The sequence below is a fragment of the Sphaerodactylus townsendi genome, linkage group LG02 (assembly GCF_021028975.2).
Source record: "Sphaerodactylus townsendi isolate TG3544 linkage group LG02, MPM_Stown_v2.3, whole genome shotgun sequence".
NCBI lineage: Eukaryota > Metazoa > Chordata > Lepidosauria > Squamata > Sphaerodactylidae > Sphaerodactylus > Sphaerodactylus townsendi.
In genome coordinates, this window is record NC_059426.1 from 51,470,397 (window position 1) to 51,492,720 (window position 22,324).

The window sequence follows — 22,324 nt, forward strand, 5'->3', positions numbered from 1 at the left end:
TCCTTCCATGAATTCCACACTCACCGTATTCTAGATAGAGTTCAAAGAGCTTTATAGTTGGAAAGTTTTCAGTGCATACTTTTAATATGGCTAAGACATTAAGGTGCTGACATTTCACTTGTTCTGGAGAAGTGCTAAGAGGTATCTGGTGCTTGCTGAAACATTAGAAGGCGGACGGTGAACCTCAGTTCCATACATCTTGTGTTAGAGAACTTGACTACGAGCTGGTTCATGTAATAAATGGCCGTGACATTCATTTTGTCTGGCTCTTAGATGGGCAGATGCTTTTCTTGCTTTTCACACCAACTAGATTTTTAAAAAGCGTGTGGAGGCATTATAGACATTGTGCCAGAGACAACAAGATAGGAATGTCTGTTGTTTGTCCTTCATTTGGTGTGGACATTGTTACCATCTGTTAGTAAGACACTTGCCTCATTTTTAAAGTTCTCCTATTCTAGCTCCAAAATTAATTTCTGTGTCATTTGTATAATCTTGTATACAATTTTGTGATTGTTTTGAAATTGAAACTTGCTCTGCATAACTTGGAAAGCTCCTGTCTCTGTAGTTTTAAAGTGTATGGAAAAGTACTTCATCCCTGTAGTCATTGTGCTTGGCCTTTTTTGTGCCTGTTCTAACTCTAGGTCACTACATAGCATCACCTTTTTGTCTCTCCTAGTATAATTTTTAGTATCTAAATCCCCTCTCCTTTGAAAGAGTGAATTTGTTAAGAGCCTGTTTAATGCATTGAGAGATGTGTTAGCAGTCAAAGATACTACCCAAATTAAATCACATTTCTTGATATATTTGAACATGTCAAAAGTGGTTTATACAGAGGAGTGCTGAATAAAATATGTTAGAATTTTAAAATGTTGCGATATAAGTTGGAAAAGTATTCTGACAATACTTGTGTTCATCTTCTTGGTAAGGAGTACTGCAGGTATTCCTCCCTCCCTCCCTCCCTCCCTCCTAAACTTATACATGCTTGATTTATAATGTAATTCTAAGCAGAGTTTCACTTTTCTAAGCATAAAGACCCCCTCCACAAGGCCTTAGAAGGCTGGCTGTTTAAGAGTGTACTGTTAGTGTTGTATTGGATTTTGATGGTGGGGTTTGTTTGGTAATAGAGGAGTTTAAAATTAGTCTGTTTGACGGATCATTACTCTTACCTGAATAAAAGATCAAAACAGTATTTCTTTTTCTTTTAGCTGTCTCTGTAATGAGATACAGTGCTTCATCATTTGGATTTGCGGTAAGTAACCTCGTGGCTGATATGTATGTTGCATGAAGCCTGAAATTACAGTTTTTGTCCCTTATTGCAAATGTTGTTGGTCATGAAGGCTGTCAATTCACAATTGATAAATTGAAAGAAGGAATGCAAAGTGAAGCTGTGCTGGAGGCTTCTTGTGTCAGAAGAATCATTCTCTATCAATAAAGGGCATGAGATAGATCTCAAGCACTTATTTTCCAGTATTGTCGGGTGTTTCTTAAATAGTTCAAAGTAATGCAAGATGTGACAATGGTTTTGCCATTGGTTTTGGTGACTTTTAAAATGGATTAGCTAAATTCGTGGGCAGATGGGTGGATTCTGCATGGGCCAAAAACAGCGGTGTGAAAACGGTAAAAACCCTTTAACACCGTTTTAAACCATTTTACACTGTTTTCACATCGCTGTTTTTGGCCCATGCAGAATCCATCTTCGTCTGTCAACAGTTTTTGGTCATACAAAACCTAACTTAAATTTCCCTGTGGAGAGTCAGAATGTTTTGCATAACAGAAAGCAACTGCTTTAGAATGCTTGATTTAATGGATCTTGTTCTTAAACAACAAGATGGTATATTTTAATGTAAGAATTGCTGAAGCTTGGGTAAAATTCTTGGGGTACATTCTAATTAGCAAAGCTGACAAGGTGATTCCCCCCTCCCTCCTCCAATGACACTATAAACACACAGATACTTAAAATAACACTTATTTCTGTCCATGTTTCAATAGCAATCAAATGTAAATACATACACTTAAAAAATGTAAATACACACACTTTTTAAAAACAGCAAATTAAATGCTGCAATAGGCAGGGGTCCCCAACTTTTTTGAGTTTGTGGGCACATTTGGGATTTTGACACCAGCAGAGAAGAGGAGCAGTGGAGGACAGCAGTGGGCCAGAAAGGGCTGAGGAGCTTGACAGAGGGCTTTTCTCAAAGCCACATCTTTTAAACAGTGTATTTTAAACAGGGGGTTTCTCTTTTTTTCTCCTTGTCCTAGGGCTGCTGATTGGTGGAAGCTGCTGAAGGGTGGGGCTTCTCACATTTGTAACTCTTTTCAGTTAGTGCTGAAGGGGTGGGGCTTCTCACATTTTTAAATCTTTTCAGTTAGTCTCTGGAACCAGCAGAGAAGAGGAGCAGTGGAGGACAGCAGTGGGCCAGAAAGGGCTGAGGAGCTTGACAGAGGGCTTTTCTCAAAGCCACATCTTTTAAACAGTGTATTTTAAACAGGGGGGTTTTCTCTTTTTTTTCTCCATGGCTCCTAGGGCACTTGCTGATTGGTGGGAAACCTGCTTGAAGGAATTGAGAGCTTCTCACATTTGTAAATCTTTTCAGTTAGTGCTGAAGGGAGGGGCTTCTCATTTTTAAAATGTCTTTCAGTTAGTCTCTGGAGCCAGCAGAGAAAGAGGAGCAGTGGAGGGACAGCTTGGGCAGAAGAAGGGCTGAGGAGCTTGACAGAGGCTTTTCTCAAAGCCACATCTTTTTAAACAGTGTATTTTTAAACAGGGGTTTCTCTCTTTTTTCTCCTTGTCCTAAAGGGCTGCTGATTGGTGGAAGCTGCTGAAGAGGAGTGGGAGCTTCTCACATTTGTAAATCCTTTTCAGGTTAGTGCTGAAGGGTGGGAGCTTCTCACATTTTACACAAATCTTTACTGGTTAGTCTCTGGGATCAGCAGAGAAGAGGAGCAGTGGAGGAGGGACAGCAGTGGGCCAGAAGGGCTGAGGAGCTTGACAGAGGGGCTTTTTTTCTCAAATCCACATCTTTTAAGCAATTGTACTTTAAACAGGGGGGGTTTCTCTTTTTTCTCGCTTGTCCCTGGGAGCTGCTGGAATTGGTGGAAGAGCACTACTGAAAGAGTGGGAGCTTCTCACATTTGTAAAATCTTTTCGAGTTAGTGCTGAAGGGGTGGGGCTTCTCACATTTTTAAATCTTTTCAGTTAGTCTCTGGGATCAGCAGAGAAGAGGAGCAGTGGAGGACAGCAGTGGGCCAGAAAGGGCTGAGGAGCTTGACAGAGGGCTTTTCTCAAATCCACATCTTTTAAACAGTGTACTTTATTTACTAAACAGGGGTTTCTCTTTTTTCCTGCTCCTTGTCCTAGGGCTGCTGATTGTGAGGTGGGGCTTCTACTGAAGGGTGGGGGCTTCTCACATTTGTAAAATCTTTTCAGTTAGTGCTGCTGAGAAGGGGTTGGTGGGGGGGCTTCTCACATTTTAAATCTTTTCAGTTAGTCTCTGGGAACCGTGAGAAGAATTGTTTTACTAAATAAAACATATATTTAAGGGATAGTAGAAGGTATAGAAACCTTGTAAGAGAGGAGGCACTAATTAAGAATTAGGTATTTGAATATCTAAACAAAATTAGATATGAAGACAGGAAGCCAGCAGGGGGATGGGGGGCTTTTCCAGTGTTTTTTGCACTGAGTGTAGCATGTATATGACTATCTGCCACTAGGCCAGAAGTCGGTGGGTGTGCCCTGCAGCTGCAATGAGTTCCTGTGGCACTCAAGGGAACATGTGCGTTCTCTTGAAGCCAAGGGTGGCCAGAGGCCTGGAGAAGCTGAGAGGAGGCAGAGAGGGCAACAAAGCGAGGCTTTGGCGAGGGGGGGACAGCCTAGCAGCCAGGAGTCCCACTCCCAAGGTGACATCTCTTCAGATGTCATGGAGGGAATGAAGTCTGGGTGTGAGGAGGGTGCCAGTCTGAGGTGCAGTGGAAAGATGCTCCCTTAGAGTGGGACCCCTTCCTTAGCTGAGTGGTCAGATATCCTCTACGCACTGAGGATACCCCTGAGGGGAGGTGGGAGGCTCCTTGTAGTGGGTGGGAGATTCGATCATTAGGAATATAGAGAGTTGGGTTTGTGACAGGCGTGATGACCGCATGGTGACTTGCCTGCCTGGTCGCGAAGGTTGCTTGGATATCACTGGCACCGTCTAGATAGGCTGTTAGACAGTGCTGGGGTGGAGTCAGCAGTTGTGGTCCCACATTGTGGTACCAATGACATTAGGGAAATGTAGCCGAAGGAGGGTTCTGGAATTTAGTGAGCTGCTAGGAAAAAGGTTAAAATCCAGGACCCCCAAGGATTTGGCATTCTCGAGAAATGCTACCTACTGTTCCACCCAGCGCTTGAGGGAGAGCTAGGCAGCGGAGATACAGGGTCTCAATGCGTGGATGAAGAGAGGTGGTGGAGGTGTTATGCAAGGCAGAGAGGTTTCAGCTTTGTCATGGGAACTTCTTAGGAGGGAGGACCTTTTGGGATAAGGCAGGCCTGTACACAAAGGAGGGACGGGCTTCATCTTAACCAAAGAGGAACCAGGCTGCCTGCGCTCAGCACGTTAAAAAGGTGGCAGAACAGCTTTTAGAAAAACTGATCCTTGGGAAGCAGGCAGGAGCTGAGGTGACTTGACCGGTTGGGAATACAGAGTCCATAGGGGATGCAGACACAGAGAGAGGTTTTTCTAAATCCAACCACATAGCCATATGGCGAGGAGCATAGCAATGTGATAAGTGATAGTGTCTACAAAAGACTTGAGGGTAAAGCACATAAATCCCAGGTTAAGGACAGAGACAGAGTATACAAGTGTCTCTATGCCTAATAGTAGAAGCATTAAGCCCGACACACACACAAAATGGGGGGAGCTGGAGTACAAGGAGTTTTGAAGGGAGGACATTTGTTGATATAGTGGGCATCACAGAGAACATGGTGGAATAAAAAGAGAGGAGAGGGAACCAGTGGGATGCTGTTATCCCAGGTTACAGAGGCTCTACAGGAAGGACTAGGACAGAGTATTGGCAGGGTGGGGGGTGGCCCTCCTACCATCCAAAGAGAGCATAAGTGTCACATAAAATAAAAAAAGAGCAATGCAGAGCTGATTCCCTCTACAGGAAGCACTGTATGGATATCAATACCAGGGAGTGAAGCAAAAGTTTAACATTAGGAATATATTATCGTCCCCTGACCAAAGTGCACAAGAGGGATTCTGAGATGGAAAAAAGAAATTAGAGAGGCCAACAAAAGCAGCAAAATGTATATGTGGTAATGGGCGATTTTAACTATCCATAAACTGGAGAAAAAATGCATGTTCAGGTCATAGTAAGGAGAGAACATTCCTGGATATGCTAATGATGACTGTGGCTTAGAGCAGATGGTTGTAGAACCAGGAGATTCTAGATCCTAATTCTATGTGGGACCCAGGACCTGGCCTGGTCATTGTTGTTGTTGAGCCGATGAACAGCTTACAATGCTATCGAATTCAGTATCTCTGCATAGAACAAGTGACAACTACTAATGTAGTTGCCTTCAGAGATTTCTCTCAAAAGATGAAAGGAAATGATGCTTGGGAAGCTGAAAGAAAGGGAAAATCAAAGAGAGTCAAAGCTGTAAAAAAGGTGCTTGGAGGTTATTTAAAACCTGAGTCTTAAAAGCTCAGCAGCTGGAATGTGTTCACTTGAGTTAGGAAAGGCTTATTGTGTAGTCCAAAAGCCACCATGGTTAGCAACAAAGAGGAGGTTGAGAAGGAGGTATTATTAGGAAAAAAAAAAGATGTCTTTTAAATGGAAGTCAACAACACTGATGAAGAATACCAGAAGGGAGGAGGAGGAACACAAATGTAGTGGCAAAAGAGAAGCAAGACAGCTGTAAAGGAGGCAAAAAAAGGATTATGAGGAACGCATGGCTGCGAACAGCATCAAGACTAATAAACAGTTCTTCAAGTACACATCAAAAGCAGGAAGCCAGCTAAGTGGTAGGTCCGTTAGGCGATGAAGGAACAAAAGGTGTGCTAAAAAAGGTGACAGGGAGATTGCAGAGAAGCTGAATGAATTCTTTGCATCTGTCTTCACCTGCAAGAGGGAGTGAGGAAAATTCCTGCACCTGAGCAGAAGAAGCTTCTTAGGAGATCCGAGCCTTGAGAAGTTAATGAGTGTGGTAGACAAAGGAAGAAGTTCTGGCAGCCATTGATAAACTACGTACTACCTGCAAATCCCCTGGCCCAGATTGCATTCATCCAAGAGTTCTTGAAGAGCTCAAGCATGGAAATTGCTGATGTTCTCACATTAATATGCAACTTATCCCTGAAATCAGGCTCCATCCCTGAAGACTGGAAGATGGCCAATGTAATGCCAATCTTTAAAAGAAGGGTCTAGGGGGGACCGAGGAAATTACAGGCCAGTCAGTTTGACCTCTGTTCCTGGTAAATTAGTAGAATCTATCATTAAAGATAAAATTATTATTAAACATGTAGAAAAGCAAGACCTGCTGTGAGGAAGAGTCAGCATGGCTTTTGTAAGAAACAAAGTCCTGTCTTGCTTACAAACTTACTAGAGTTCTTTGAGGGTGTAAACAGACATGTGGATAAGGGGGAACCAGTGGACATTGTCTACTTGGATTTCAAAAAGGCTTTTGACAAAGTTCCTCACCAGAGACTGTTGAGAAAACTCAGCAATGAAGGAATAAGAGGGGAAGTCCTCCTATGGATTAAAAACTGGTTGAGGAACAGGAAACAAAGGGTGGGTATAAATGGGAAGTTCTCACAATGGAGAGATGTCGGGAGTGGTGTCCCCCAAGGATCCGTTTTGGGACCAGTGCTCTTTGCTTATTCATAAATGACCTGGAAGTAGGGGTGGGTAGTGTGGTAGCCAAGTTTGCAGATGATACCAAATTATGTAGGGTGGTAAGAACCACAAAGGATTGCGAAGAGCTCCAAGCGGACCTTGATAAATTAGGTGAGTGGGCTAAGAAATGGCAAATGCAGTTCAATGTAGCGAAATGTAAAGTGATGCACGTAGGGGCAAAAAATCCAAGCTTCACATACACGCTACAGGGGTCAGTGCTATCAGTCACAGACCAGGAAAGGGATTTAGGCGTCTTAGTTGATAGTTCCATGGGAATCAACTCAATGCATGGCAGCGGTGAAAAAGGCAGCTCTATGCTGGGGATAGTTAGGGAAGGAATTGAGAATAAAACTGCAAAGATTGTCATGCCCTTATATAAAGCCGTGGTGCGACCGCACTTGGAGTACTGTGTTCAGTTCTGGTCGCCACATCTCAAAAAAGATATTGAAGAGATAGAAAAAGTGCAGAGAAGGTCAACAAGGATGATTGAGGGACTGGAGTACCTTCCTTATGATGAGAGGCTGCAGCGTTTGGGACTCTTTAGTTTGGAAAGGAGGCGTCTGAGGGGGGATATGATTGAAGTCTATAAAATTGTGCATGGGGTAGAAAATGTTGACAGAGAGAAATTTTTCTCTCTTTCTCACAATACTAGAACCAGGGGGCATTCATTGAAAATGCTGGGGGGAAAAGAATTAGGACTAATAAAAGGAAACACTTCTTCATGTGATTAGTGTTTGGAATATATGCTGCACCACGAAGGAGGTGGTGATGGCCCACTAACCTGGATAGCTTTAAAAAGGGCTTGGACAGATTTATGGAGGAGAAGTCAATCTACTTAATACCAATCTTGATCCTCCTTGATCTCAGATTACAGAAATGCCTTAGCAGACCAGGTGCTCAGGAGCAGCAGCAGCAGAAGGCCATTGCTTTCACATCCTGCATGTGAGCTCCCAAAGGCACCTGGTGGGCCACTGCGAGTAGCAGAATGCCGGACTAGATGGACTCTGGTCTGATCCAGCAGGCTAGTTCTTATGTTCTTATGTTCTTATGACACAGCATGGTGGGAGCAGCCACAAAATGGCTTCAGACACACAGTGATGATCCTTGTGCTGTAGTGACAGCTCCTGACTAACTTCAGGAATTTGCACAACTAATCACATTTCTACTTGGCATTCAAAATCCTTGCTGAGCAGAAGCCCCACTTGGTCTTGCCCACTTAAAAAAACCAGTTGGAGGGGACCAGGAAAGGTGTTGGCAGGCACTATGACACCCATAAGTACTATGTTGGGGACCCCTGATGAGAATTGTCCTAGAGTGTTGGTTGTTGTCACATCCCTGGGAACTCCAGCCCTGGGATGAGAAGGGTTGGAATATGGGAAATAATCTAAGAATGCCAACAGCACTGTAATGGGATAAAAGGAGGTCCCCTGGAGGATAGTTAGGGCATTGCAGGAGCAAATATGAGGAAGGACAATCTGATTTGGCAATAGATCTTGCCAAAGAGAAAAGATTTATTCAAGGGCAAATTTCTCTATGGGAGAAAAAACCTACTCTGGAGGAGGAATAGGGCTGCAGGAACTGGTCAAATCCAGGAGAAGGAGGATAAACAGGACCCAACTGAAGGAGGTAGGAAGAAAGTACTTTGTTGGGACCTGCTAGTAACTGGGGCAGAGAATAGCCAGTCTGGCCTGAGTTCTCTACTGTGGGTAGGTCACAGGATTTTCCTCGATGGAGAAAGCCTGGTTTGCCTAGCTAACTCTACCAGAAGATGGGATGGCCAGAGTTAGGAGCTACAAAGAACAGGTGAAGGACCTCAGCAGGGGAACCCAGCCTAAGAATCTGGGTAGAAGCAAGTGGAGGTAATCAGGGTCAAACAAGCCAGGCAGCAGGATGATTGTTAAACTTGGAACTGCTGATTAGAACTGCACTAACCAACTAAATGGATAATTTTGGCATCTCATGAGTGATGTCTCAACTTTGACCATGTGGATACAAAATGGTACACCCCAGGGAGTTGGGGTCCCTGGCTAGGGTGGTATCACAGGTCGTTTCCCCACTTACCATGACCACCCTTTGCTGCACGCTACTCTCAGCGTGTGTCATTTCTTGCGCGCTCCCGGGCTTCCCCACGACCCCGCGCTCTGCCCGGGGTCATCAAAAGGTGCTGTTTTGAGGAGCGCCAGGAATGACGTGCACTGAGGGGGCGCGAGAGCGGCATCGTTGGGGCAGCTGCGTTGTTGCTGCCCCTGTAGTGGGGAGTGCCGGGGGACCCCGCGCTACTTGGCGACAGTAGCGCGCAGCAGATGGTAAGTGGGAAAACGACCACAGTCATCTAGAGTGACAGAGACTTGGATCCAATAGAATGTTTCTGTGGATGGAAGGAACATGATCTCATTACCTTTCTTCCTTTACCAACCCTAAATTAAGAAGAGCTTAAGAAGAGCTAACCTCTCTTCCTTCTGCAGCCTTAAATGCCCACCCCCCCGGCTGCTTCTATGGAAAACATGTTGCATCAAAGCCAATATAGTCACAATATATTTTTCCATTGCAAGAGGTTCCAAGAAGAATAAATATTCAGTTGTATGTCAAAGTCTTTGACATGCAGTTATGAGTTTCTAAAAATCTAATAAACAATAAAATAAATTAGGTAGGAAATAAAGATTTCATTTTGGGCTGTTTTTTAAAATCAGATTTTGGGGCTTCCATCATGGCAAGCATAGATTTCACATGACAGTACTGGCAGTGAACAGAATTTTAGCCTTCAAAGAATCATTAGTTGTAACTCCCCCCTTTCCCTTTAACATTATCGCTTGGAACCCCTTTTCATTTCCCATTTATGGCCAAGATAAGATGAGGAAGTCGTTGTTTTGATGAGAGCTCTGACTTTTTAAACATTAAGTGCCCACTTTCTTTCTTTGAGACACCACCGGACTGGGCAGCCCAGTTCCCTCTTCAGCTGCCCCTCACTAGGGATGGCAGGCAGTGCGTGGCAACTTGTGGAAAGGGAAGTGTTCTGGGATAAACATTAAAAAGAAAAATAAGGCTTCATCTACTTACAGGAAACTCTTACCACAGAGATTCTAGAGATTCCTAGAGCTGCAGGTGTTAGGAGCTTGTGGCTCCAAACTTCTAAAATGCTTCTAAACTGACAATATATTTTATATGGTTATCTTACCTGAGTTAAGTTACATAGTTCAGCAGGAATCAGTGCCTAGAGCCTTACCATTTTTCAGTTGGTCAAGCTAGCTTGGTCACTTCCTCTGTTGTAACAGGATTCTACTGAGGAGCTATAGAAAGTGCATCCAAGATTTGGGCTGTATCATCTTCATAGTGACCATTACTTTCAGAGAACAGGGCTTTAAAGTGTCTCTCCCAGACATCTACAGGGATGGTACAGCTGGGAATACTAGTACCATGATTTAAATTGCTGTTTACTAAATGCCAGAGTCATTATTAAACAGGCATTCAGTATCGATAGCCACATATCAAATGCAGGTTGTTTCTTTTCTGGATCAATAATGCTTTATAATCGTTTTGTTGGGGGTTTTTTTGCTGGCAATAAGATATGGGAGGGACCTGAGTTTCTGAAGTCTTGATGCAGGACCCATAAGGCCTTTTTTGGGTAGCATTCTCCGTCTAACCAAGGTGCATCCTTTGAGTGAACAAGGAAAGGTGATGCCTCGAGGCATGATTGTTTCAGTTAAACCAGGTTGGATTAAATTAACAATTCAAAGGCTTTAATTGAAGCACAGGGATCACTGTTAGAGACAATTTGTGATGTTAGGTTGGAAGCCTGAACAGAATTTAAATTCAGGATAAATGCTTTGCCCACCTCAGCAGACCATCTTTGTCCTTGATTATAGGGCAGTGTGTTTAGATGATTTAAAGATTATCTAAAACTTGTCCCCAGGATGTCGATTGTGAGAACCAGTGATAGGTGATCATTCTCTATTCTAGAATCAATATAAAAAGAACTAACCCTCATGAAGGTACATCTTGAGACCAAGGCATAATCAACTGTACTAGCCCTGCAAGCATTTACAAGAGAATTCCCCTAGCTTATTGCACTATGCCATTTAAGATTAATAGATCTAAACTAAGTTGGAATTGGGTCAAACAGTACCCCGCATAGTTCGATACCTGGTCTTTAGAATTTCTCAATGGAAAATATCTGTCCACCTTTAATTCCGTTAGCAATGGAAATTTATTGTCCAATTCAAGGTCATTTGGGCCAAGTCTAACATTTAGATTCCCCATAATGAGAAAATGATAGTTGTTATATTTGATAAGCAGTTCATGAATAAAACATTCAAATTTCCCCCAATATCATCGTTGGCTGTTGGATTTTAAAGGAGATAAATGAAAAGATCACAGTAAAATGTTGTCAGTTTGACTCTATAAAGATGCCCAAAGCCAACATATTTAGCTGTGGTGGAAACATGTGTTTTCAGAGATGAACAAATTACGATGGCAACCTCTTGGGCAGCCCTTGTTTTTGGAACGAACAGCATTGAACACATAAATAATAGCTCCTTCTTGCAAGTCAATGTTCTCAGGCAAGTCAATGTTCTCAGAGGCCCAGGCTTCCTGAAATAATGTAATATCAAACTTTTTAAAGTAATGCAAGAAGGAGCTATTTGCTCTTTTGTTAGCCCAACCAGCCATGTTCCATGAAAGAATTTTTAATGAAACACATGTTGAGGTGAGCTAGAATCATTTCATCAAGCTAATCATGGCTAATGCACCATCTGAATCTTAGTAGGCGCACCCATTGTTGTTATTAGTGTGCAACCACTAATTTTTGCAACAACAATAGTAATTATTATTGGTGTGCAACCACTAACCACTAGTGTGGCTTAAGAGCTGTCAGGTGGCTGAATTCTTCCACTTCCACAAGACAGATTATGTTTCCTCACTGTGTCAACATCAGGATTTGCCTTGCTTGGAGATGACAGTAAGTTGAAGGAGATGCTTGTTATTGTTGAGCGGATACTGTTTTATGCTGTATGAGGTTGTTTTAGGGGTCAATTGCTCTCAATAATAAATCTTATCTTCCTTACAGGAAGCTCTTACCATAATAATTCTAATGATTCCTGGAGCTACCATTTGTCACTTCTGGGTAGCTCTTAGAATTGCCAGGAACTCTATGGTAAGAACTTCCTGTAAGTAGCTGCTGAAGCCTTGTTTTTCTTTTAATTTTGTCCCTTTCTTTGCTACCAGCAATGGTGGATCCCCACCAGCAACCCTATTCCTCACACAGATACGAAGCCAAGCTATTGGGATAGGGAATTAAGTACTTCTTTCTCTTTCATGCTGCTATCATATACTAAATATATGGGCCAAAGCCTGACTGATTTGTTTGTGCATATGCTTCTTTCCATCAGCAGGGCTGAAACATAAGGGAGTTAACTTTTATTTAAAATATTTAACTGGATGCAATGTTTTTCAGTACTTGAACTCCTGATCTCTGACACTTCTCATCCTTCCAGTCCTCTCAATAACAAACTATCTTTTTTTTCTAACCAGCTTCCAACTCATTCCATAGTCACAATATATTTTTCCATTGCAAGAGGTTCCAAGAAGAATAAATATTCAGTTGTATATCAAAGTCTTTGACATCCAGTTATGAGTTTCTAAAAATCTAATAAACAATAAAATAAATTGGGTAGGAAATAAAAATTTCATTTTGGGCTGTTTTTTAAAATCAGATTTTGGGGCTTCCATCATGGCAAGCATAGATTTCACATGACAATACTGGCAGTGAACAGAATTTTAGCCATTTCCTTCAAAGAATCATTAGTTGTAACTCCCCCCTTTCCCTTTAACATTATCGCTTGGAACCCCTTTTCATTTCCCATTTATGGCACTTCTCATCCTTCCAGTCCTCTCAATAACAAACTATCTTTTTTTCTAACCAGCTTCCAACTCATTCCATCACTCCCAGACTCAACCTGGGGAAGGCAGAACGAGAGCAGTCTGTCACATTGGCAAACAAAATTTGTACTCTAAACATCCAATATCTGAAAAATTCTCTTGACTTGGAAAATCTTTCCTCCACTGGTCATCAGGACATTAAGGCTACATTGTACAAAGGAGAAAACAAAGGAATTGTAGCTTGTTGCTCGTTTTGTTTTTATATCCTGCAGTAAACTTGAAAGGGAGGCAATCTCTTGACTTTTTTAAACAGAAGAATAGACACCTATGACAAAAAAAGAGTGGGATAGAATAGGCAAAAATATTTCAGCTGGATCTCTGGTATGGCTGCAGTGTATCAAAACCTCACAGAAGAAAAAAGGATAGCATTACATTGAGGTCACTGGGCTTAAATGGGTGTAATTCTGTTGAGGATTTCATTTTTAGGGACTTCCAATTTCATGTGAACCAGAGTTTGCTATTACTTCTGAGCCAGTAAACTGTGGCCTGTAAGTCACTTCCAATCCAGGTATCAAACTGTTTAGGAAGGGAAGTGCAAACCATAGTTCAAACATAACAGCAAAACTTGCTTGTGGTAAATTAGAAGTCATTAATCACCATAAGAGTGAGGAAAAGGGAAGGCAAAATAAGGGAGTGTATGAGTGCAGAGTTTATTCACATAATATTAAACCATCATTAGGTATAGTATCTGAATCACTCCAACAGAGTCTGTGGTCCTCTGCTAGAAAGAGAGAGAAAAAAACCCCATCAATGTTTCAATGAATTCTCCCCCCTGCTTTTATTTAAATGAACTATACAGGGCTTCTGTGTTGTACACATAGCATAATAATATTGCTTTAAATGAAATTTGCTTTAATAACTGTCCCCAAACCACATGCTTATGTATCTTTTACAGTTCGATGCCACTTTGGATGTTTTGTCATCAGTGATAGTTCTGTGGCGCTACAGTAATGCTGCTGCCGTACATTCAGCACAAAGAGAATACTTGTGAGTACTTGTGGCTTCTTCTAGCTCTTAGGAAATTTGTGAGAAGATGGATTAAGAACATGAAGCCTGTTCAGTGTCAAATATCTTTCTTCTGTGTTCTTCCATTTATTTTATTGCACACATATTGTGGAAAACACAAATCTCACACAAAGACACAAAAGTGATTGATAAAATCTTGGATAAGTTGACAACGTTTTTACATGTTTATGGTTACCCTTGCTGAAATTCTAAGTTTTCAATGATACTTTGCTATTCCACAGGGATATCTTAAAAGCACTTTTTCTAAATCCTGGTCGTATCCTATTTATAGTCAAAAGAGTGTTTCTTTTCTGTCCACGGTTTCTTTTCTGTCTTTCATCAGCAGTTGGCTGAATGTGCTTTACTGCAGACTGCAGACAAAAATACAGTGTGAACATTTGCTCTGTGTATGCACATGAGAAGAAGAAATATGTACAAATTCCTGTGTGAGAAAGTAATTTTCATACTGATTAGTGCATGATAAATCTATAGCAGAGGTTGGTATGACAGATCCTATGACAGAGGTTGGTATAAATGACTCAGACAACCAATATGTTTTCTAGTTCAAATGTTTCAGTATATGATTTGATTGTTTGAGTTTAATTTGGTTGTCTTTTGAAGGTTTTTGTGAACTTAGTAGCAGTGGATAAGAAGAGATGGACCCACTCAGAGCTGGGTGAATAATTGGTCAACATTTTATTAACCATAGATTTTATTAACCATTTGATTAACCATATTAATATAGGGGAAGAGGAGAATGGGAAGAATATCAGCTCTCCCCACCCCAGTGCCAAATGTGCAAACCTGACAAATTCCTTCCTGGCTCTGAAACCAGTGACAAATTTCAGATTGCCAACTACCAGGTGACGGCTGGTGATCTCCTGGGATTACAACTGATCTTCAGGCAACAGAAATCAGTTCACCTGGAGAAAACCATTGCTTTGGAAGGCTAACTCTATGGGATTATTGTACCCCACTGAAGTTCCTCCCCTCCACAAATGCTGCCATCCTCAGGTTTGCCCCCCCCCCCCAAGTCTTCAGGTATTTCCCAGCCTGGAGCTGGCAACCCTAGACAAATGACAGACCATAAAAACAAATTAAAAGTTTATCACATTGAGTGGGAGTTGGGATGCCAATCTCTAGGTACGTCTTGGAGTTGTCCCCTGGAGAAAATGGCTGCTATGGTGGATGGGCTCTATGGCATCTTGCACCTCTATGGTCTTGCACCTACTCAAAGCCCTCCCTGCACAGACTAGATCCCTAAACCTCCAAGTATTTCCAAAGTGGGAGGGCAGGAAGTCTTGATGACTGAACAGGAGATATAGGTTGATTTTTGGATTAGAAATGATTTCTTTTTAAAACAGTACTTGATACGTTTGGCACTTCTAAGGTGAGTGGTCAGTAATTCATAATTCCTCTGTGTCTGCCTTCAGATATCATGATAAGTCAAATTGTGGTTTTATTGAACTCTGGATTAGTGTTAGTATGAATATAGACTGCCCAGGAAACTAGTCCACAGGTGAGTGCTTAACTGGAATTCTAAACTACAAGTACTAAACTACATTTTCTTTGTGACTTGTGCTAACTGTGTTTGTGGTGATGTCTGAGTGAAGACATCCCACTGGTTCTGGTGGGTTTTCCGGGCTGTGTGGCCGAGGTCTGGTGGATCTTGTTCCTAACGTTTTGCCTGCATCTGTGGCTGGCATCTTCAGAGGTGTATCACAGAGGGAAGTCTGTTACACACTGTGTAACAAAATTGAACCTTATGGCTGGAGTTGCATTCCTTAGGACACTCCCTCCATCTTCCTGACTATTCTGTGTGCCCCACGGAACACTAGCGATAACTCACAAACAGTGACAGTGCTTCAGGGATGTTAGTCTTTTATGAGGTGAAATTTTAACAGTGGGGCAAAAGTTCTCATAACTATTCTCTGAGGTATGGTGTACAGGGTACATTTATCTATTCCAATTAAGTTCATCCTTCAGGCCTACTCTGAATGCAACCCATAAGATTCTGTTAGAGTCCTTTAAGATCACAGAAACCAACAAGATTTTGGGGGTATAAGCTGTCAAGAGTCAAAGCTCCTTTCATCAGTTATGAGTTGGGATGGAGGTTTCTGAGTTCTGATATTCCAATTAGAAGGTGGGAAGGGTATTGCAAAGTAGCAACTAAGGATACAGAAGTCAGTGGGCTTAGTAATTAGAGTAGAGAGAAAATGCTTGGAGACAGAAAATTAGCATCTGTAGTGGGATATGTCCTAGGTCCCTAATCAGCCTTGGCAGGTACATTGTTCTGAATGAACTCAAGAAGAAGAAGAGTTGGCTTTTTATGCCCCAATTTTCTCTACCTTTAAAGAGTTTCAAATCAGCTTACAACCACTTTCTCTCCCCACAACAGGTACCTTGTGAAGTAGGTGAGGCTAAGAGAATTCTGAGAGAACTGTGACAAGCCAAGTTAATATAGCAGGTTTCATGTGTAGGAGTGAGAAAACAAGCCCAGTTTACCAGGTTATATTCCTCTGCTCATGTGGAGGAGTGAGGAGTCAAACACGGTTCTCTAGATTAGAGTCTGCCACTCTTAGTCACTATACCACATTGGTTTTACAGTTCCACATTGTAATCTCCTGCAAATCTTCTGTGTTTGAGGATTGCCGCTTTAGGTCAGCAGTGGAATGACCTAAAAGATTGAAATGTTTCCCCGCTGTTTTTGTGGAATCTGACAAAGGGAACTTTGACTCTCCAAAGCTTATACTGAAAAAGTCTTGTTGGTCTCTAAAGTGCTACTGAAGTTGACTCTAAAATTGACCATATCCTTTTACAGCTTCCACTTGTCTATGTCAGTTTCCTTACCATGTTCTTGCAAGTTGGCAGCAAAGTTTAAGAATCTCAGATGAGAATCAAATAGGCAAGGAGCAAACTCAAAATTACACTGAGGTGATGCTCTAGTTCTTGCTCCCAAACTCCAAGGTTCCTTTTGCATAGCATGGAGGAATCCCCAAACTCTAAGGAGCATGTTCTATAGGTTGACCTCATTCCAATTCTAATGCTTTCAAGTTGCACCTGAAGTGATGTGATTATCCTGTGATGATGATTGTGGTCTTCACCATGGTAAATACTTACTGGCTGCCAGGCTGGGCCTTCCAATCCTTGGGCAATGAACAGTTTGAGTTTTTAAAAACATTGTGATGTGGTTTTAATTGGTGGTGGTTGTGGCTGGTAGCAGCAGTCTCAAATGACATCTTCAGCTGATGTGCCACTGATCGTTGGTGATAGGATTTTTAAAACTACTAAAAATAGTGTCATGTCCTAAATAACCTATGCTAGCCCGATATTGTCAGGTCTTGGAGGCTAAATAGGATTGGCCCTGGTAAGTATTTGGATGAGGAAGACTGTAGTTGCTATGGAGTGCCAGGTGATGGCAAACCACCTGTGAACATTTTTTGCCTAGAAAACCCTATAGCCATGGTGGCGAACCTTTGGCACTCCAGATGTTATGGAGTACAATTCCCATCAGCCCCTGCCAACATGGCCAATTGTAGGGGCTGATGGGAATTGTAGTCCATAACATCTGGAGTGCCAAAGGTTCGCCACCATTGCCCTATAGGGTCATCACAAATTGACTATGACTTGACCAGTAGGAGCAGGTGTTAGAAGAACAAAATATGTGGTTTTATTTAACATTCTAACACTGCCAGCATGGCTGGTGGGAATTGTAGTTCATGAACATCTGGAGTGCCATAGGTTCACCACCACTAGCTCTTATGTTAAAAGAAGAAACCAAGGTCTATTTTCACAATTTTGAAAACTGAGCTCTAAGCTAATAGTCTGCTAACTGAGCCTACCAGCTTGTTATTTGACTGATATTGACGATCTTGTTTTATTCAGCATAGTGTCATCACAGTTCAGTGAATATTCTAATTAACTTTGCAGAAGGCTGCTAAAATTAGTTGCAACCATATGCAAAAGCCATCTTGTTAAATACAATGTATGAGAAGAGGAAAAGGAAGTGATTTTATTTATTTATTTATCCATCCATTTATCCACCTACTGGCACGTTTAAGTGAAAACATTCATACAGATTGTCTCATCACTAATTTTTTTTAATCCTTAAATCTGTTGACACAGCTCTACTGCTCTTGGAGCAGATTGAGTGGAGAGTAATAATTACCAAGGGCTTAATTATATACCCAGTTAGACATATTGTCACTACATCTCATTTGCTGGAGACTTGATGGGATGGTAATTAGGCAAGGAAAAACCCAACCATATATATTTTACAGCAGCTAAATTATATAAACCAAATCTTCTTTTCTAGCTAAACTAGAGAAATGTAGTTTAGCACAGCATTAGTAACAGGAAACATTACTGTATATGCTTACATGACCAGCAGACTTACTGTGGCAGGCCCTTTCACTCTCCTAACTATTTGTGACAGACTCAGGCAGACTCTTAATTATACTAGGCAGGGTTTTCCCATCTTTTCTATGGCTGAGCTGTTTTGATGGTAGCATATGAAGTGTTTAAAAATTATCTGCTCCGCCTTAAGAACTCCAAAGAACTCCAAATTATCTGCTTGCTCTTAAGAACTCTAAAGAGGTGAAGGGAGTCCTTTTCCACTTTGGCAAATCCCCATTTCAAGACACTAGAGAATGAGGCAAGTACAACAAACAGAAGTAATATTTATTGAACAAACTTGGGAAATATTTCAACTGGTTGAAAATCAGTCAAAAGATCACTATGCACAAACCTCAGTGTTTGGCTAGGCACACTTAACTTCAGTTGCTTAGATATTATGAGAGGTTCTTCATTTTAAGATGCATCAGTTAGATGTTACTGGCTTTGGGTTCTAACAGGCTGGTATCCTTTCATACAGTACACATACAACCTTGCTACCCACTTCACACAAATTTCCCTCCTGTGGTAACTTTAGCAGAACACTTAAACACCAGACTGGGAATCCACCTATGTACTAACAGGATTAGAAATGCTTCTTCACCCAAGAGATATACTCCCTTCCCTTTTATTTATGGTCACCTGTGAAAAGTCTTACTACTATTCCACCTTCAGCTTTGACCACTAAATAAAACTCTGAATTCTGTCTGTGTATTTTGTATTTTCCACTCACACTGAACTCAGTATGTTTCAAGTCAGATCCACTCCATGACTGAAATTCCCTCAGAGTAGATATTTAACACACACAGTTAAGTTACTTGATGTTAACTCAGAGGAATTCAAAATTCTAAAGCTTACAGAAATTTCCTTCTCAGAGAGATATCTCCTACCTCTCTGAGTCAATTGGTTGCTCCACCAATCAGAGCACTTTCCCATTCCTGGCAAGTTTTCCCCCACTCAGACCAAGGCCTGTCAAGCCCAGCAGTGTTTTAATACAGTGGACAACTAGCCCACAAGCAGGAGACAACTGTAGCAGCATTATTCTGCCTGTATTCTACAGCACCTATTATAACAGACATGATCCTCTGATACTGAAAAATATCCAATTTGACTAGTAGCTATGGATAGCCTTATCCTCTGTTAACATGTCAATTCCCCTCTTGAGGCCTTCCACATTGGCAGTCATCATCACTTCCTGGGGCAGGGGGTTCTGCAGTTTAACTATGTATTTTGTGAATAAATACTTTATGTAGTCTGTTTTGAATCTCTCAGCTTTCGTCTACAGCAGATGAAGCTAAGGGCTTTGAGTGATTCAGGCAACTTGATAAACTGTCAATGTTATATAATTCCATTACTTTGTTCTGCATGGGGCACTCTGACATCCCAGCATGGTTAAGGGGTAGGGAAGTCCTCTGAAAGGAACTAGGATTAGCTACCCCTCCTAATTTGATGTCATCTGCAAATCTGATTAACATGCCCTCCATTCCATCATCCAAGTCATTGATAAAAATAATAAATAGCACTTGTCTAGCCCACATTCCACTAGCTTCATTGCAAAGATACCGCGGGGCACCTTGTTGAAGGCCTTACTGGAATCAAGGTATGCTATGTCCACAGCATTCCCTTCATTTACCAAGCCTGTCACTCTAGCGAAACGAGAGATAGGATTAGTCTGGCACAGGGGTCGGCAACCTTTAACACCCAAAGAGCCATGGGGAGTGGCCCTGCCTCCCCAAGTCCCGCCCCCCCCCCAGCCTTCCCCAAGCCCCGCCTTCAGCCTGCAAGCCAGCCATGCAAACTGACCGACAGAGTGAGTTGCAGGGCGGCTGCACTTACGGAGGATGCCCCCAGCCGGGCAGGTGACAGCAGGCGCCAGATGAGGGAAGGAGGGGAAAGGACGCCGAAGGAAGGACGCCGAAGGAAGGAAGGAAGGAAGGAAGAAAGGAAGAAGGGGGGAAGGAAGGAAGGAAGGAAGGAAGGGAAGGAAGGAAGGAAGGAAGGAAGGAAGGAAGGAAGGAAGGAAGGACGGACGGACGGACGGACGGACGGACGGATGGGCCGAGGGCGGGGAGCAAGGAAGGAGGCACGCTCGCCGCGTCCCAAGTGCGACTTGCCGTTGTTGGTGTCACCGCTGCCATCTGTCCTGCCCAAGCGGGCAGGATAGACCCAGCTGGCAACTCCGCTGGCAGCAAGCCTACACTTGGAACCGCCCGGCGATATCCCTCCCTCCCTCCCTCCCTCCCTCCCTCCCTTCCTTCCTCCCTTCCTTCCTTCCTTCCTTCCTTCCTTCCTTCCTTCCTTCCTTCCTTCCTTCCTTCCTTCCTTCCTTCCTTCCTTCCTTCCTTCCTTCCTTCCTTCCTTCCTTCCTTCCTTCCTTCCTTCCTGTGGCGTCCTTTCCCCTCCTTCCCAGATGCCAGATGAGGGAGCCGCAGTACAATGATGAATAAGCCGCATGTGGCTCCGGAGCCGCTGATTGCTGACCCCTGGTCTGACATGACTTGTTTCTGAGAAACCCATGTTGACTTTTAGTGATCATAATATTCCCTTCTAAGTGCCTACAGACTGTCTGTTTAACGATCTACTCTAGATTCTTTCCAGGTACTAATGTCAGGCTAACTGGGCAGTATTTATTTGGATCCTCTACCCCCCCTTTTTAAGATAGGATGACATTAGCCCTCCTCCACTCTGCTGGAACTTCACTTGTTCTCCAGGAGTTCGTAGAGATGATAGCAAGTGGTTTTGAGATTACTTCTTTCAGTTTTTTTAATACCCTGGGATAGAGTTCATCAAGCCCTCAAGATTTGAATTCATTTAAAATAGCCAGGTATTCCTGTATTACCGCTTTATGTATTCTGTTATGCATTTTCCCTACTGTATCTTCTGTTCCATTTTCCCCTGGGTTGAACACTGTTTTTCTTTTGGAAAAAGATTGAGGCAAAGAAGGTGTTGAGTAGTTCTGCCTTTTTTCCATTCCCATTGGCATTTTGCCATCTTCTCCATGCAGTGATCCTATCATATCCTTTTTTCCCCCTTTTGCTATGGACATAACCAAAAAAGCCTTTTTATTGTTTTTAACCACTCTGGCAAGCCTCAGCTCATTCTGAGCTTTAGCTTTTCTGACTTTCTCACTACAAATTCTGGCTATTTGTTTGAATTCCTGTTTAATGATTGCCCAGTTCTTCCATTTCTTGTACATGTCCCTTTTAAATCTCAGTTCAGTTGAAAGTTCTTTAGACATCCATCCTGGCTTCCCTTAGATACCGTCTAGATACCTTCTGTGGATGCAAAATCAAACAATATGGAAATTTGCTTTATCTGAATCACAGAACCATTGGTGAAGTAACTGGTTGCCTACTTGTGATATTAAGAGCTACTAGGTGCAGTAATCAGGCAAATTATAGGGTTCTGTAAGCAGAAAACACTTTCTTTACTGCATATGCACTGCTAAGAGGTTTTATCATCTATGTTGGAAAAACGATGCTGCTAATTTGTCATGATCTGCAGCTAGTGAATAGACTGTTGTTGTTTACCATTTCAGTCTGTATTTTAGATTAAAAGATACCTAAAAACATGTAGGATGGCATCATTTTACAATAATGTTCACAAAATTCATATATTTAAGCACATAGAACATACTGTAACTGCCAGCATGGTTAAGAGCGGTGGACTCTGAAGCTGAAGAACTGGGTTCAATTCCACTCTTCCATGTAAAACCTGCTGGATGACTTTGGGTCGGACACAGTTCTCTCAGAACTCTCTTAGCCCACTTGGAGGCAGGCAGTAGCAAACTACCTCTGAACATCTCTTGCCTTGAAAACATTACATAAGTCGAAGGATTTCACGGCCGGATTCAACTGGTTCTGGTTTTCCGGACTGTGATTTACCAGACCACGGACACATATCCTGGAAAAACCACCAGAACCAATTACGTAAGTCAGCTGTGACTTGCCGGCAAAACACACACAAACAAGTAATTGTTCTATTTCTGGTTAAATTTCAATGGTTACTCTGAAACATTGGTCACATTGGTTTGAAACATTGGTCACAAAATTAAAGCAGAGATTCAAATATTAACATTATTAATAAACTACGAGTTAAAGCTTTCTTTTATATTTCATTACATGCA

At 42.2% G+C, this 22,324-nt stretch overlaps 1 protein-coding gene across 1 annotated transcript in view; it reads left to right on the forward strand.

The window, feature by feature from the left end:
- TMEM163 (transmembrane protein 163) overlaps nt 1–22,324 on the forward strand; it is a 105,658-nt gene that overhangs the window by 52,386 nt on the left and 30,948 nt on the right. Inside the window, exons 3-4 of the mRNA XM_048485272.1 lie at nt 1,206–1,249; nt 13,697–13,788. Of these exons, the coding sequence (XP_048341229.1) occupies nt 1,206–1,249; nt 13,697–13,788 (136 nt within the window). The remainder of the gene's footprint in view (nt 1–1,205; nt 1,250–13,696; nt 13,789–22,324) is intronic.